Source organism: Biomphalaria glabrata, chromosome 5, assembly GCF_947242115.1.
Source record: "Biomphalaria glabrata chromosome 5, xgBioGlab47.1, whole genome shotgun sequence".
In the NCBI taxonomy this organism is placed as follows: Eukaryota; Metazoa; Mollusca; class Gastropoda; family Planorbidae; genus Biomphalaria; species Biomphalaria glabrata.
The window spans coordinates 46,894,255-46,908,048 of record NC_074715.1 but is presented as its reverse complement, the minus strand read 5'-3'; the positions used below and the strand labels follow the sequence as shown (position 1 = coordinate 46,908,048).

At 37.8% G+C, this 13,794-nt stretch overlaps 1 protein-coding gene across 1 annotated transcript; it reads left to right on the top strand.

Moving 5' to 3' along the window:
- The first annotated feature begins 7,376 nt into the window (after nucleotides 1-7,376).
- Nucleotides 7,377-7,876, top strand: LOC129926420 (chromosome transmission fidelity protein 8 homolog). Its single transcript, XM_056030255.1, has one exon. The coding sequence runs from the start codon at nucleotides 7,408-7,410 to the stop codon at nucleotides 7,714-7,716; it is 309 nt and encodes a 102-aa protein (XP_055886230.1). The 5' UTR covers nucleotides 7,377-7,407; the 3' UTR covers nucleotides 7,717-7,876.
- The last annotated feature ends 5,918 nt before the right edge of the window (nucleotides 7,877-13,794 follow it).

Below are 13,794 nucleotides of genomic sequence, written 5' to 3'. Positions count from 1 at the left end.
CAGAATCTATTCAGCTAGTTTTACAAACGAATTATCTGCCCCTTGTTTTACATCAGAAACATGCATATAGCCTCCATAGAATGCTATATCGTTTATAATTATTACAAAGCTAGTAAAGCGCTTGGCTTCCAAACCGGGGACCTGGGTTCGAATCCCGACTGGGATTTTTAATTTCCGGATTTTCGGGCGACTCTGTCCACCCAGCTCTAATGGGTACCTGACATTAGTTAGGGAAAGTAAAGGCGGTTGGTCGTTGTGCTGGCCACATGACACCCTTGTTAACCGTAGGCCACAGAAAAAGATGACCTTTACATCATCTGCCCTATAGACCACAAGGTCTGAAAGGGGAACTTTACTTTTTTTTTTACTTAGTATCAACTCTGTCTGTCTGGCAAAAAGTCTGTACACGTTGTTTCTCCCACACCCGATCTCGGATGAAGCTGAAACTTTGCACAATTATTTATTGACGTAGACTAGATATGAATCAATAAAAAAAAGTAACCAATTAGACAATTAATTACTGGTAATTCATTATTTGGTTTAATAGCAACAAGGGAAATTAATCCTTCAGTATTCTGAACTCTCTATCAGATATGGCTAAATTGCTTTGGCATAGTCTCCTTAAATAATGGCTAACACTATTTCACCCTCACGCATTCTCCGACCAAGTTTAAACAATTATTTACTGTACCTAAAAAATAACGTCCTGAATCAATAAACAAAAATACTCAATTAGTCAATTAATTTTCGATAATTGATTGTTTTATCTGATATCAAAAAAGGGAAATAACTTTGTAGTACATTAAGATATTACTATCGATATAGTTTTAAGGACGGAGTTCTTCCCCTTTAGATAAGCTTTGTTGTTTGTTAAAGGATTTTTATATAATGCTTGCTGTTCTTTAACTACCAGTTCAAAATAATACTTATATAATACTTATATAATACTTATAATTGTATAATACTCAGACATATAGATAGTTTATGAAGTGGGAAATGGACATTAGAAAAATCGTTAGGACTTATACTTAATTACATAATATACAACACAACACTCGGAACAGCATTAATTTGTTGTCCTATAGTATGGTTTCATTGAACAATCTATTAAACTGAAGTGTTTAAGGTAAAGTTGATGTTAGCGAAATGATGACTTCATCCATGATGCTTTCTTTCAGTTGCAACTAGGGCGATGGGGGGCAGGGCGTGGGGTGTTAACATGTTTAAGTGTTTGACCATCACGTGAGGGATAACCAAGGTCATGGCTGGCCTACGCCTCTGGGAGCGTGTCCACGTGTGTTTGATCTCTCACGTGGCAGTATGGGGTCCGTCAGTAAAGAAGCGAATGAAAACTTTGAGCAGGCTCTACAAAGGGTAATGTTGCAATGTTGGGGCTTGGGGGGTGGGGGTGTTAGGAGAGTGGGTTCAAGACTTATTATTATTATTGTTAATGTTAAGCAGACATTCTAAAAAAAAGAGTAAAAATCCCTACTGTACATAGTTCAGTGAAATCCAATCAAGTATATGAATGCTTCTCTATCAGGTTTATTAGAGTACAGCAGCGTGAGTCAGCCACACATACCGAGGTGGGTTCTTTAAAGTCAGCTATAACATAGTAAACACACATTTCAAAACCTGCATTTTTTTTTACAATCTAAAGCTTACTTATGTTAATAATTAACGATTAAATGCATATTTTTTTAATTGAGATGCTAGGGTATATTCATATAAATAATCTTTCTTTCCAGTTGCCATCAGAGCATTTAACAGAAGATATAGAAGTGTTTGAGTGTTTAACAAATTGATAAGGATAAAATTTGTACAAATGCTCCTTCTTCCCTAGTGCTATTAGAGCATAGAATGGGTTGCCTGAGCTATTTAGGTCATTGGTTCAGAATCTATTCAGCTAGTACAAACAAATTATCTGCGTAGGACGTAATCATCGTCTTTTTTGAAGTAACGTCTGTATTATATAAGATAAAATAAGAGAAAGATTAGAACAAGATAAGTGTACTTAGATGAAATCATTTATTATTTATTTTTAAAAAAAACGTAAATTATAAGATAGGATAACAAGCTTATGTATTATAACTGTTTTACATTATAAATTTGCATTGTATTTGGTCTTTGGTCGTAGGCTATATGATTTTTTTTTCATTTAGAATAACAACCCTTCAGTTAATTAATCTCAGTAATTTAGACAAAAATGGCGACTTCGTATTATTTTCTTGGAAATATTTATTAACATAATACCATATTACTCTTTATCTCTGGTTTTATATATCGCGAAACATATATTAAATATGTTTACAAACTCTGTCTTTCTCTATCTCTCTCTAGCTCACTGTTTCTCTCTCTCTCTCTCTCTGTCTGTTTGTGCGTGTGTGGAGGGTAGGTGGATGCCACTTCATTTGTGTGAAAATTACTCATACATTTAAATGAGAAGGTGTTCATTATTTCAGGTCATTCAAATTTTAGGTCCACATATTTGTTTGGTAACACTAAATAACCTACAGCTTATGTAAAGATTTTATTAACTCTTTATCTCCGTAACTATTTTCCACGTTCTGATAGAAATGTTCATTTTCCACATTTGTACATTCTACCCTATTATAATTAAACTTCAATAACATTTTTGTTTGTAATCAGAAAACGCTACTGTTGGTACAGAATTATAAAAGAATGCATGCTCTTTTCATATAACACATTTTAAAGTATATAAAATCAAAAATCAATTGAATTTAATCGGATCAAATCAACGATTACATCGTTAATTAGGAGAGAAAGAGTTAATAATATTTGCATCACTAGCTAAGCTATCTTTAGTTTCGTGGTGTTCTTATGCCTTTGGAGATAGACTCTTCTCTTTGCAACTTCTCATGGCCTCTCGTGAGGTCAACTCTTGATACACATTCACAGTCACAGGTTAGACATAAATCATCACAAGATTGTGCATCGTTTTCTAGCTCTTTCCGTCTTGTAGTGCGTACAACACATTTATTACAGATGAGATTTTTAGACAAAGAAACCTATTTCAATGCTGTCATGAACACCCATGTCGACAATTTGAACTCCTTCTCTCGACAAAGTAACTTTGGTCTTTGTTTATAGATGTTCCACTTTGAGTACAGCATAAACCAGTACAGCTCTAATTGGAGGGCTGATTCTCTGAATGACTAGATGAGCTTCATTTTTAAACCTTTTTTTTTTCTTGGCCTTTTCGGCTTGTAATCACTTCCTTCAGTTTATTTTCTTTGCAGGAAATATTGTTTCTCGGTTTATACATTTAGTTTCGCAGGCGGAGTGGGAAATAAATTATTTGTTCCCAGGGGCGTAACCTGGCAGTGGCCGGTAGAAAACGAGTGTAAAATTGTGGAATCGCTTAGTGTAGGGGCATCGTTCTTGTTTGGGCTGGGAGGTGTAAATAGCCTTGAAATCAACCTACCCTCTAAAATTGAGCTAACGACTCAAATGAGAAAAAAATAACACTTTAACCCCCCACACACACACACATATAATGACACCCCAGCCACTCTTTTAAGTTTCTTCTTCGTCTCTTCTTTAAAATCGTTGAACTTTTTTTTTTTTTGTTGCAATTTGTGTTTTAGCAACGGCTGATAGCGTTTCAATCACCGTGGCCGCGCGCCTGCAAAACAAATTACTCTTTGCAAACATTGCAATAGTTTGCACACACACTAACATATATACGAACAGACTTCTTATACATCCCGTTTGGCCCCCCACCACCCCATCTTCTCTCCCACCAGTTACCGATTTTTCGAGAACGGTCTCACAAATTTTAAACTCATCTAGGTCGTCTGCTGCATTGGGACGCCATGTTTTCTACATTCCACCCCACCCCCAACACACACACACCAAACACCCTTTCCTTTAGCGGCAGGAGAGCGGCATTCATGGCGAGACAACACTTGTACAAACAGCACTTCCGCTGCAGGGGACAGAGCCGATATCTTTCCCGGCTTTGCTATTCGTGTTAGAGGGCGCAGGGCTCATTTGTGAATGCGTTTGGCGGGAATCTTCTTTCCAAACGAGAAAGTGACCGTTGTCATACGTAAGGATTTCTAATATACACTCTTCTTTTTTTTTTATATATCCCTCATCCTCGCAGTAGGTCTTCAAACACGAAATAGAAAAGACGTAACTAGTTGTCTAACACTATGTGAGAAATAATTATTTTAAAAAAAGGGAGAGCATTAAGGAAGGTAAGAAAGAAACAGACGTTTAGAGAGTCTGGGTGTTTGTTTCTGATGAAAATAACACAGGCTTTAAGAAGAGTTAGATAGCGACAATGATTGCTTGCTGCAAGGGGGACGCGAACAAACATATGTAAGTAAGGAAATTCGCTTCGCTACTCCGCAAGAGGTAATTAAGAAAATCTAAATAGTTTCAATAATTTATATTGTATTCATCAGAATAGTTAGCAGCATTTGGTATTCACAAAACCGCCATTAGTAAAAATTTCTGATTCACTTGTAATCAGACATCCTAAATCTGGTGTAAATGATTAATATTTAATTTAATCCCATTATCAGCTAATATGCTTCATTGTTAGCGGCCAAAAAATTAGAGTAGTTTTATGCTATTCGGACACCCATAGGCCCAAATTTGAAAGTTTGACTTTGACAGCGCATTATTTTACAATGGTTTGACATAGAAAAGAAAATGAAGTATCAAAATCTTCTTTAGTTTAAGGAGAATAAGGATGACTACTTATATTTGTACCCCTAACCTATATTTGTTATTATATTTAAGGTCAAAGAGGCCGTGTGTTTTCATTTAATTCGGACAAATTTGACCCACATTATTTGATTCCGGACACTATAATTTATTTCGGACAGTCTCTATATTTAGGCATCTATAAACTCAGATTTTAAATCTATATTAACATTAACTAAATTTTAAGATCCCCAGGCATAGCCCCTCACATGAAATCACGAAGATGTTCTCAAATTGTGCATAAATATGAACACAAAAAATTTGAACACACTTATTCTACCAAAATAAGGTCACTGGGATACTGACTTATATTCCTACTTTAAGACTTATTTTATGTTTGCATGATTTGATGTGTTTTGAATGTTTGTGTGTTTTGTTTATTCATTTAATAAATTTCTAATACAGATGATCTTTTGTAGTATAGTACATGTTAGGATAGCCTTTCTTGCCTAACTGAATCCTCTATTCTCTCTCTATAAATCTAGATCTATCTAGTAGGTCTAGATCTAAGCATTTAACTTCATTCATTGTACCAAGCTCACTCCAAACATTTGCCCATTTATTCTCTATTAAAAGAAAACAATAACAAACGAACAAATATAGTATAAGATGATTTTTATTGATGTCCAAAACTGGCTGTCCGAAATCAATTTTGGTAAGAAAATCGTAATTTAATTCTGACACCCTATTCATTTATACATCATCATTATACGTAATTAATACATCAGCACCGAAAACAGAATAAATATTGCAGGGCTCATTAGTATAGACTTAGCCAATCAAAAAATATAGTCTTAACTCTAGGAAGAGGTAAAGTCATCCGGGTAGCATAGGAAAAAACAACAACCTGACTTACACATTTGAAATTCGTTTTTCTTACATAAAAAGACAGCTAAATGGAAGGAAATTGGGTCAGAATCATTGGAAAATAAACAAGCACATTATACAGCACGCTAGTTTTATAATAAATATTAAAATAATTATTTAATGACCACAAAAACAGTGAATGTCCGAATTCATGTAATGTCCGAATTAAAACAACGACTCTATAACTCTATATTAATGAACAGCTCCGAGAATATTCCAATGGACAGTGTATATGATCATGGACTATATACAATTTCTCGATAACCTTTGACTGCGTCACAGTGTTAAATGGTCTGGGCGTGGATACGTTAACATGTTTTGTCTTGAGTGTTATTGTAACTTAAAGTATTGCCCGAATAATAATAGATTATACATCCTCCGTTTGGGACCCCTCAACTCAAGAAAACATTAAGAAACTGGAACAAACACAAAATAGAGCAGTGAGATTCATAACAAACGAGTATTCACATTTGACTAGAGTAACACCTTTAGTAAAATCACTAAATTTAGAAAGCCTTCAGGACAGAAGACTCAAAAGTAAAGTAGCAATTATACATAAAACACTGAACCATAATCTTCAAATACAAAAACAAAATTTAATAAAATACTCTGAAAGACACAAAAATAAAGGCACATTCCTCATTCCATATGCTAGGACAAATTTGTACAAATACTCCTTCTTCCCTAGTGCTATTAGAGCATGGAATGGGTTGCCTGAGCTAGCCTGGAAAACCTGTGACTTGGCAGAATTTAAGTCATTGGTTAATATGCATGACTAAATGCATGACGCGTAGGACGTAATCATCTTCTTTTTTTTAGTAACGTCTGTATTATATAAGATAAGATAAGATAAGATAAGATTATAGGCTTGACAAGAATTAAGATAGTTACTTTTTAACCAGAAAGTACAAGACCCAAAAAGGCGACATCAGTGCAAACTATAATCAATTAAATAATATTAAATTTGTAGTGCAAACGTCTGCAGTATATCGTCTGACATGCATGAAGGGAGACCAGCCTTCACTAGGAGGACCAAGATGTAATTAGTTTAATAAAACTTTAACAATTTAAATTAAAAAATTAAATCATAGCTTTTATATAGCGCTACTTTCATGCTTATAGCATGCTCAGAGCGCTTTGGTCCAATCTCATTTGTGGACCAGTGGGGGCAAGGGGGTATCTGGGAGAGGGTTTTTCCGTGCTGCGTTTAGGCGCTCAGTAAACACAACTCTGCTCGAGTCGGGTGTCGAACCTCCAGCCCCCTTCATAGGTAGCCAAGCCAAGTCAAGTTCAAGCGTACTTAGCCTCTCGACCACGCATATAATTTGTTTATATAGGAAAGTGGGGTAGTATAAGATGCCTAAGTTGAAAATTCGGCTGTCAAATATAGGGTGTATTTTGTTTGTGAGTATAACTTCTTTTTTTTTTTTGGCAAATTTAATCGATCTTAAAAAATGGCTTAGTTGTCCTAGGCTTCAGGTAAGTAAGAACAGACTAACTTTTCATATCTTTTTGTCCACGGCAAGTGGAAGAGTTAATGATTGCGAGTGATCAGAACCAAGACATTTATATAGTAGAAATATTTTTTTAAATGTATTTATATTATATATTGATTAAATTATGCGTTCATAGACAACACCACATTTAAAATGAATAACATTGCTATGTATATTTACCGAATTTCAATTTCGTAATTAAATTAGCGGCTTTAGTCTCCTAAATTCATGACAGTCAGATATATAATATAGTACATTGTTAACTCAGCCGACTCAGGCCAGAGCTACCTCTGTTTCAACCCTCATAATGGTGCAAATAATAGTCCAGATACCTGCTAAAGGCAAGGAGTGTAAAGAATGGGCCATTGTAGAGCTTCAAGGTGACTTGGAAACAAGACATCCTGTTCCACTAAACCACAATTTTATTGGGGATTTACATTTTACCCATCAGGATGCCCCTGTCCTGATCATTGGTCATCACATATTACAAGGCAAAGTTATTTCTCTTGAAAAACCATTGGCAGTGCTTACCAAATGTTCAGAAGCCAATGACAGGATAATATCAGCAGAAGATACAAGTTCTCTGTCACATGCTGCTCATGGTTCAAGTTATTAAGTCAAGGCTATTATAAAAAGAAAAATATTATTTAAAACGAGACCTAAACCAATCATTGCTCATGTACCCAAAAAATTGTAATTCTGTTTGTATCTGTAGTGTTATTTAAGGACTGTCATAAAAATAAATATTTTTTTTACATAATGAAAAAAAAAAAAAAAAAAAAAAATAAGAAAAAAACAATGAAGTGTATAACTTGATCTAAAAACAGCACTAAGGAGTGTAAATGATATGTATGAAACCTTAATCAATATAACTGAATTTTAAAAAAAAATCTAACCATATGTTTAATGTGGACCAGAATTAGCGTTGCGTGTGTTTATCATTAATCCAGATTCCAAACATTTCATTTTTTTTTATTGCGTCTTCAGTTTGCAATTTTCGCTGACAGGCCATTCCGTTAATTTTTTGTTCGTTCTCGTTATAACTTTATTTATAACTTTATTCTTGCCAATATCTAAAAAAAAAAAAACAACATTGGGCTACACGACCCTCTTGGTGACCTGTAAGAATGGACACCCTGTCACGGCCCATTAACCGATAACCATAGCCAAGGCCTCGCCTTTCCCCAAGGTATAAACCCCATTATTTGTGACTGCTGTGTCAGGTGTGAAAGAACCTTCATCGTTTTGCATTCTCTGTAGGCAATCATTATCATCATGAACCCTGAACCCCATACCATCGGGAGTGTTATAAATTGTGTGTGTGTGTGTTTCCATGGTGACGGTGGGAAGAGGTTAGCGATTGGTTGTGAATGATGCAAGATAAACGGCATAGTCGTCAGCGGTCTTAGGGGCGACAGACGATTCCAGAACACCAGAGCAAAAGTTATTTCAAGTTTTATAAGCTAAGATATAATGCTCCTACGGTGGTTTAGTTGTCTACCAGCAGTTCGGTGCTACAAGTCAACGACCGCCAGCAACAAGCAGATCTTGACGCCGAAAGGAACCAGGCATCAAAAAAGCGACTTTGTGTCCGCCGTTAAATTTGTAAGCGTCGCTAACACAAACCTACAAACAAACACAGGCAAACCTGCTCATACCCACAGGCAAACCTGCTCACACCCACAGGCAAAGCAGATTACTATTTAATGCGTAACCATGACTACAATACTAGAAAAGTTAAAACAAAAGGCATTAGAATGAGTAAGAAAAGTCGGTTGGTCGCTTTTCTGGCCACGTGACACCCTCTCTAGTAGTTGGCCATAGAAACAGATGAGCTTTATTACATCAGCTGAACTTATACATCACAAGGTCTGAACAAGGTCTGAAATGGGTCTCTTTACTTGTATATCTTAAAAATAACATGGAAAGAAAGAGCGTGAAATACTGAGATCCTCGCGAGAACGGGCCTTACAGCATCTTTACGGTCCTAGGCAACACCGCCTGCGCTGGCTCGGACATGTTCGCCTGATGGAGGACAATCGCATCCCGAAAAGCATTCTGTTCGGGCAACTTGCGTCTGGCTCAAGAAAACTGGTCGCCCCCACCACCGTTACGTTAATGTGATAAAAAGGGATTTAAAATCAGTGCACATTGATACTGACCATTGGGAAGACATAGCCTTAGTCCGCACTAGTTGGAGAGAGACGGTGACCAAGAAAGCTATGGACAGCGAGAAAACATGGGCCTCAGCTGTTGAAAAAAAAAAAAGTTTTACACGGAAAATGGCCAGCTCCTCTACCACCAAAGCGAAAGCCACCTTGACATTCAATATATGTGGACGGCAGTGTCTCTCCAAAATAGGGCTCCACAGCCATATGAAAAAATGTTCGAGATGAACCATAGTCGTTCTACGACTGAAGGAGGCCATTGATATTTATTTTTAAAATATAAAACTCAACAAGAAATCTTCCTTTCATTTCCGGAGCTGTAGCACAATCCCTTATTCAGTTAACTTTGGTAAAGCTGATTCAGATATTATCAATAATAAGGAGTTCACTATAATTTTCTCTTCGGGGAGTCAAACTGCTATTTGTATTTCTACCCGTTGATCAAAGCTGGTAAAAAAAAAAGAGTGTTTTCACCCGATCCCTCTCCCCAATGCCTTTAGGGTTGTGGGCTCGTAGTTCGTCTGTGACCCGAGATGGTTGTCGAGAGCTTGAAATGATCCGGACGGATATAAAACCTGGAGAAACGATGTTCCAGAGTTAAGTGGCTCATCACTCCGGCCGGAAACTTGTTCTCCTTTAAACTTCGTTAGAACTTGGTGGAAAAACAGCGTGGCAATAAGAGTATGCAGTGATTGCCCTTGCTTTAATTACAACGGTTATAGCGCCCCATTCAAATTACATGAGCCTTGTTTTTTTTTGTTTTTTTGGCGCCCCTTAACAGAGAAGCGTCACTGAGAAGTGTTTAAGAGACGAACGACACATGTAGAAGGGGGGCCCTTACTGTGATACTGCGATGATGCAGCATCATTCAGATATTTCACGGGTGAACGCAAGCACAAAAGTGGGCCACTGTTCCCCGTTACCGGCATGTGAAAATCGTGTTTTCCGGGCGGATAAAATTCATTAGGGCGTGTCGACGATGACGAGCTCTGAGGATGGTATTGACAAAAAAAAAAAGGGGGGGGGGGAGGGGGAAGGGGGGCGCTAGTTGTTGGAATCGGTGGCGTGTTAGTCTCCCCTGTCTTCATTAGCCAGATCAAAGAAAGAACGTGGTGGGGAGCGACCGGGGGCGCCGGGGAAGAAAGCTAGTAACGAAACCAAACGGCAATTAGCTCATTCAGCGAGCAAAAATAATTTGGTGAACATGAGACGGGAGCAAGAGATTGTTTTCAATGGATGTGGAGGGGCGGGAGGCTGGAAGATACGCGATAGCCTGGACATGGAAGACATGTATCCGAAATAGCTGTTTTAAAGAACCAGCGAATATAATTTTTTTCATGGCCTTTGCTTACATTATTTAAAAAAACAAATAGGCAGATGATACAAAGTTCATCTCTTTCTATGGCCAACTGTAAACGAGAGTGTCTTAAATCTGTTATAAGTTATAAAATGGTTGAATTTAATAATATATACACCTAGATTTAGCGCAGGTCTTATGAAAGTGCGGGGCCCACTGCGATCGCATAGGTTGCAGTGGCCTAAGGCCGGCCCTGCAAAATAGCGGCGTACGCTACCCCGCCAGTCGACTAGTAGTGTATAAAGACGCTATAGAAAAGCAATTGTTTTATGTGTCAGTGATGTTATAGAAATACCATTAGAGTATTTGTAAGTGTGTTTGAATTTTGTAAACATCTTGGACGCAAAAGAATTGGACGTTTCTAACGTTCATTCAGACGTGATGATAATTTCGTGCTTGCAAAAAATCCTTAAGATTGATAGACGATGGCAAGGCTCGAACCCAAGACAATCGTAACGAAGTTACGAACGCTTACCACACAACCATCCAGTATTGAATCTTGAGTCAGTTGTTCTGGAATAAAAATATAGAGTAACGTAGGTCTGTAGCGAGTTTGTTTGTGTGCGTCTTTTGTGTTTGTGCGTGTGTGTGTGTGGCATCGTGCGTGTGTCACAGTGATATCTTGCAGATCCTCTACTCTAAACAGAGCCACTCCACTCTTCAGTGTGTCCAGTAACTGAACCCAACAAGTAGCCTTCCTATGAGTTTATTTGAGTTGGTCTCCAAAACATACATTTATATTAGCACTGTATGCCACGGGCTCCTCAACCTATGACACACAAACACTCGGGGCCCGTATCTAAATAATTGGTCTATCGCAAAAACACACTAAAAACATAGAAGGTAGTATCTATAATACGAAAGAAATGCAAGAATCCTTTCAATGTTTCAAATGGAACAGCGTTTGATATTAAACGTATATGCCGTTAAAGCGAATGCTGCGTGAAAGAGTGATGCGGTGCTAAAATAAATTCGTTTAGCATTTCTGCTGACATCTACCAGCAGGGGCGTATCGTGTATACTATAACAGGAGAGGCGCGATGGGGGATCGCTTGTATCAGATCTTGATGCTTATCTGAACAAGCACCACCGCGAGTGTTGGCTGGTGATACGATCACCAGGGCGTCCGGGCCCCCCGATCGAGGTCTGTGAGTGTTTCAACTGGTCTGACATTTCTGAACAAAATCTCAAATAAACGCGTGGAACGAAGAAACATTGTGGGAGTGAAGGGGGTGCCGGGGCGCCGGAGACTTTAGGGAGAGAGCCAGCAGTGACTGACAAAGGTTTGCTTAGAAGACCCAAGTTAAACAGGTAAAGAACATAAATAACAAAATATATCAGCTTCACCACGGGCCGGGGAGCAAGCGACCTTATCGAATAGGTGTACATTACTGGAGGAGTCACAGGGGACACATTTGCAGGGGCGTACTCTTAAGGGGTATTTTTTTCTGAGAAAAATATGGTCGATATAAGCTATCTATCTATCTATCTATCTATCTATCTATCTATCTATCTATCTATCTATCTATCTTTCTATCTATCTATCTATTTATCTATCTATCCATCTATTTATCTATCTATCTATCTATCTATCTATCTATTTATCTATCTATCTATCCATCTATTTATTTATATATCTATCTATCTATTTATCTATCTATCTATCTATCCATCTATTTATTTATATATCTATCTATCTATTTATCTCGTCCATCATGGTTCGATGATGACCATTTTCGTCATCCAAGGGGAGAGGGGGGGGGGGCTGAGGGCTTTGCACTGAGGTTTGTACTTCCTCATGTGACTGGTGAAACCTCTGTGAGCATCGAATGTTCGGCTGCACACTGGGCAGGTTACTCCAGCTGGAGCTTGTGTCCTGATTTTGTCCGATATTGAACTGCTTCTTTTGGCAGCTTCTAACTTCAGTTTCCTTCTCTGGTATAGCAAAAACGGAATGATGTAGTGACCTAGTTTAGTTAGAGAGTATGTTAGGTTTCTAGTTAAATATATTGTGCTTTGTTGTTTTACCGACAGTAAAAGTAGTGACGTAGTCAGACAGACGAATGACGTTGCAGAATAGACGTAGATGAAGAACAATATGGCGATAGTGTAGGGAAGGTTGATAGTGATAGACACACGGCTACGTAACGGCGTTTAAGTAGACGAGACATGTCATTTGTGGATTAATGCATCATTTAAAGTAGTATGAAGCATTGACTTCGTTTATCTTGTTAATTGTAATGTTCTTTGGCAAGGTTAGACTAAAAGGCAAGGTTAGACTAAAAGGCAAGGTTAGACTGAAATAGTATTGAATTGGAACAGCACACAAGATACAAGCCAGAACAATGATAACTCTATCACTGGCGTAATATTCATGGCGCAAAGTTCATTGCGACCTGGCCCATAACCTTTTGGAGCCCACGTGACCCTTTAAAATACAACTTTAACAAATGTTTGACTGTTAATTGTAATAATATATATGTTTGGAATTTAGATCAAGTATTGCTGGATAGGCATATTAATTAAATTGAGTGTAAAAAGTTCTGGAATGTCTTTTTGTTGATGTAGGCTACTGAGGCATACTGGATGAGGAGAGGCGGGTCTCTGAGTGGTAAGGCGCTAGGCTTCAGAACCGGGGGGTGCCGGGATTTTTAATTTTCGGGGATCTTTAGGGCGCCTCTGAGTCATCCAGCTCTAATAGGTACCTGACATTGGTTAGGAAAAGTAAAGGCGGTTGGTCAATGTGTTAGCCACATAACACCCTCGTTAACCGTGGGCCACAGAAACAGATGACATTTACAGTATCTGCCCCATAGATTGCAGGGTCGGAAAGGGAAGCTTTACTTTACATGCTGGATGACTCGATTTGGCTTTACCATTATGTTAATGAACCCGAGACATTGGATACGATTCTGAAGTATATTTCATGACTCAAAGTATTTGAATATGCAGACCTATCGCTATTATTTTTGTCTTTAGCTTAATATCACATAGTATTTGACTGTCAAGTTATTCAATCCATTCAATTTAAGGAGGCTCTAATGATTGGGTTTTAAAAAAACAACAACCGGTCACGTGGGGAGACATAGTTGTCGACTGGCTGTCCAAGGTGTATGAAAAATATGCTGGTTTCCAGTAAGCAAACGTGTTTATGAAAGTTCAGAGAAAG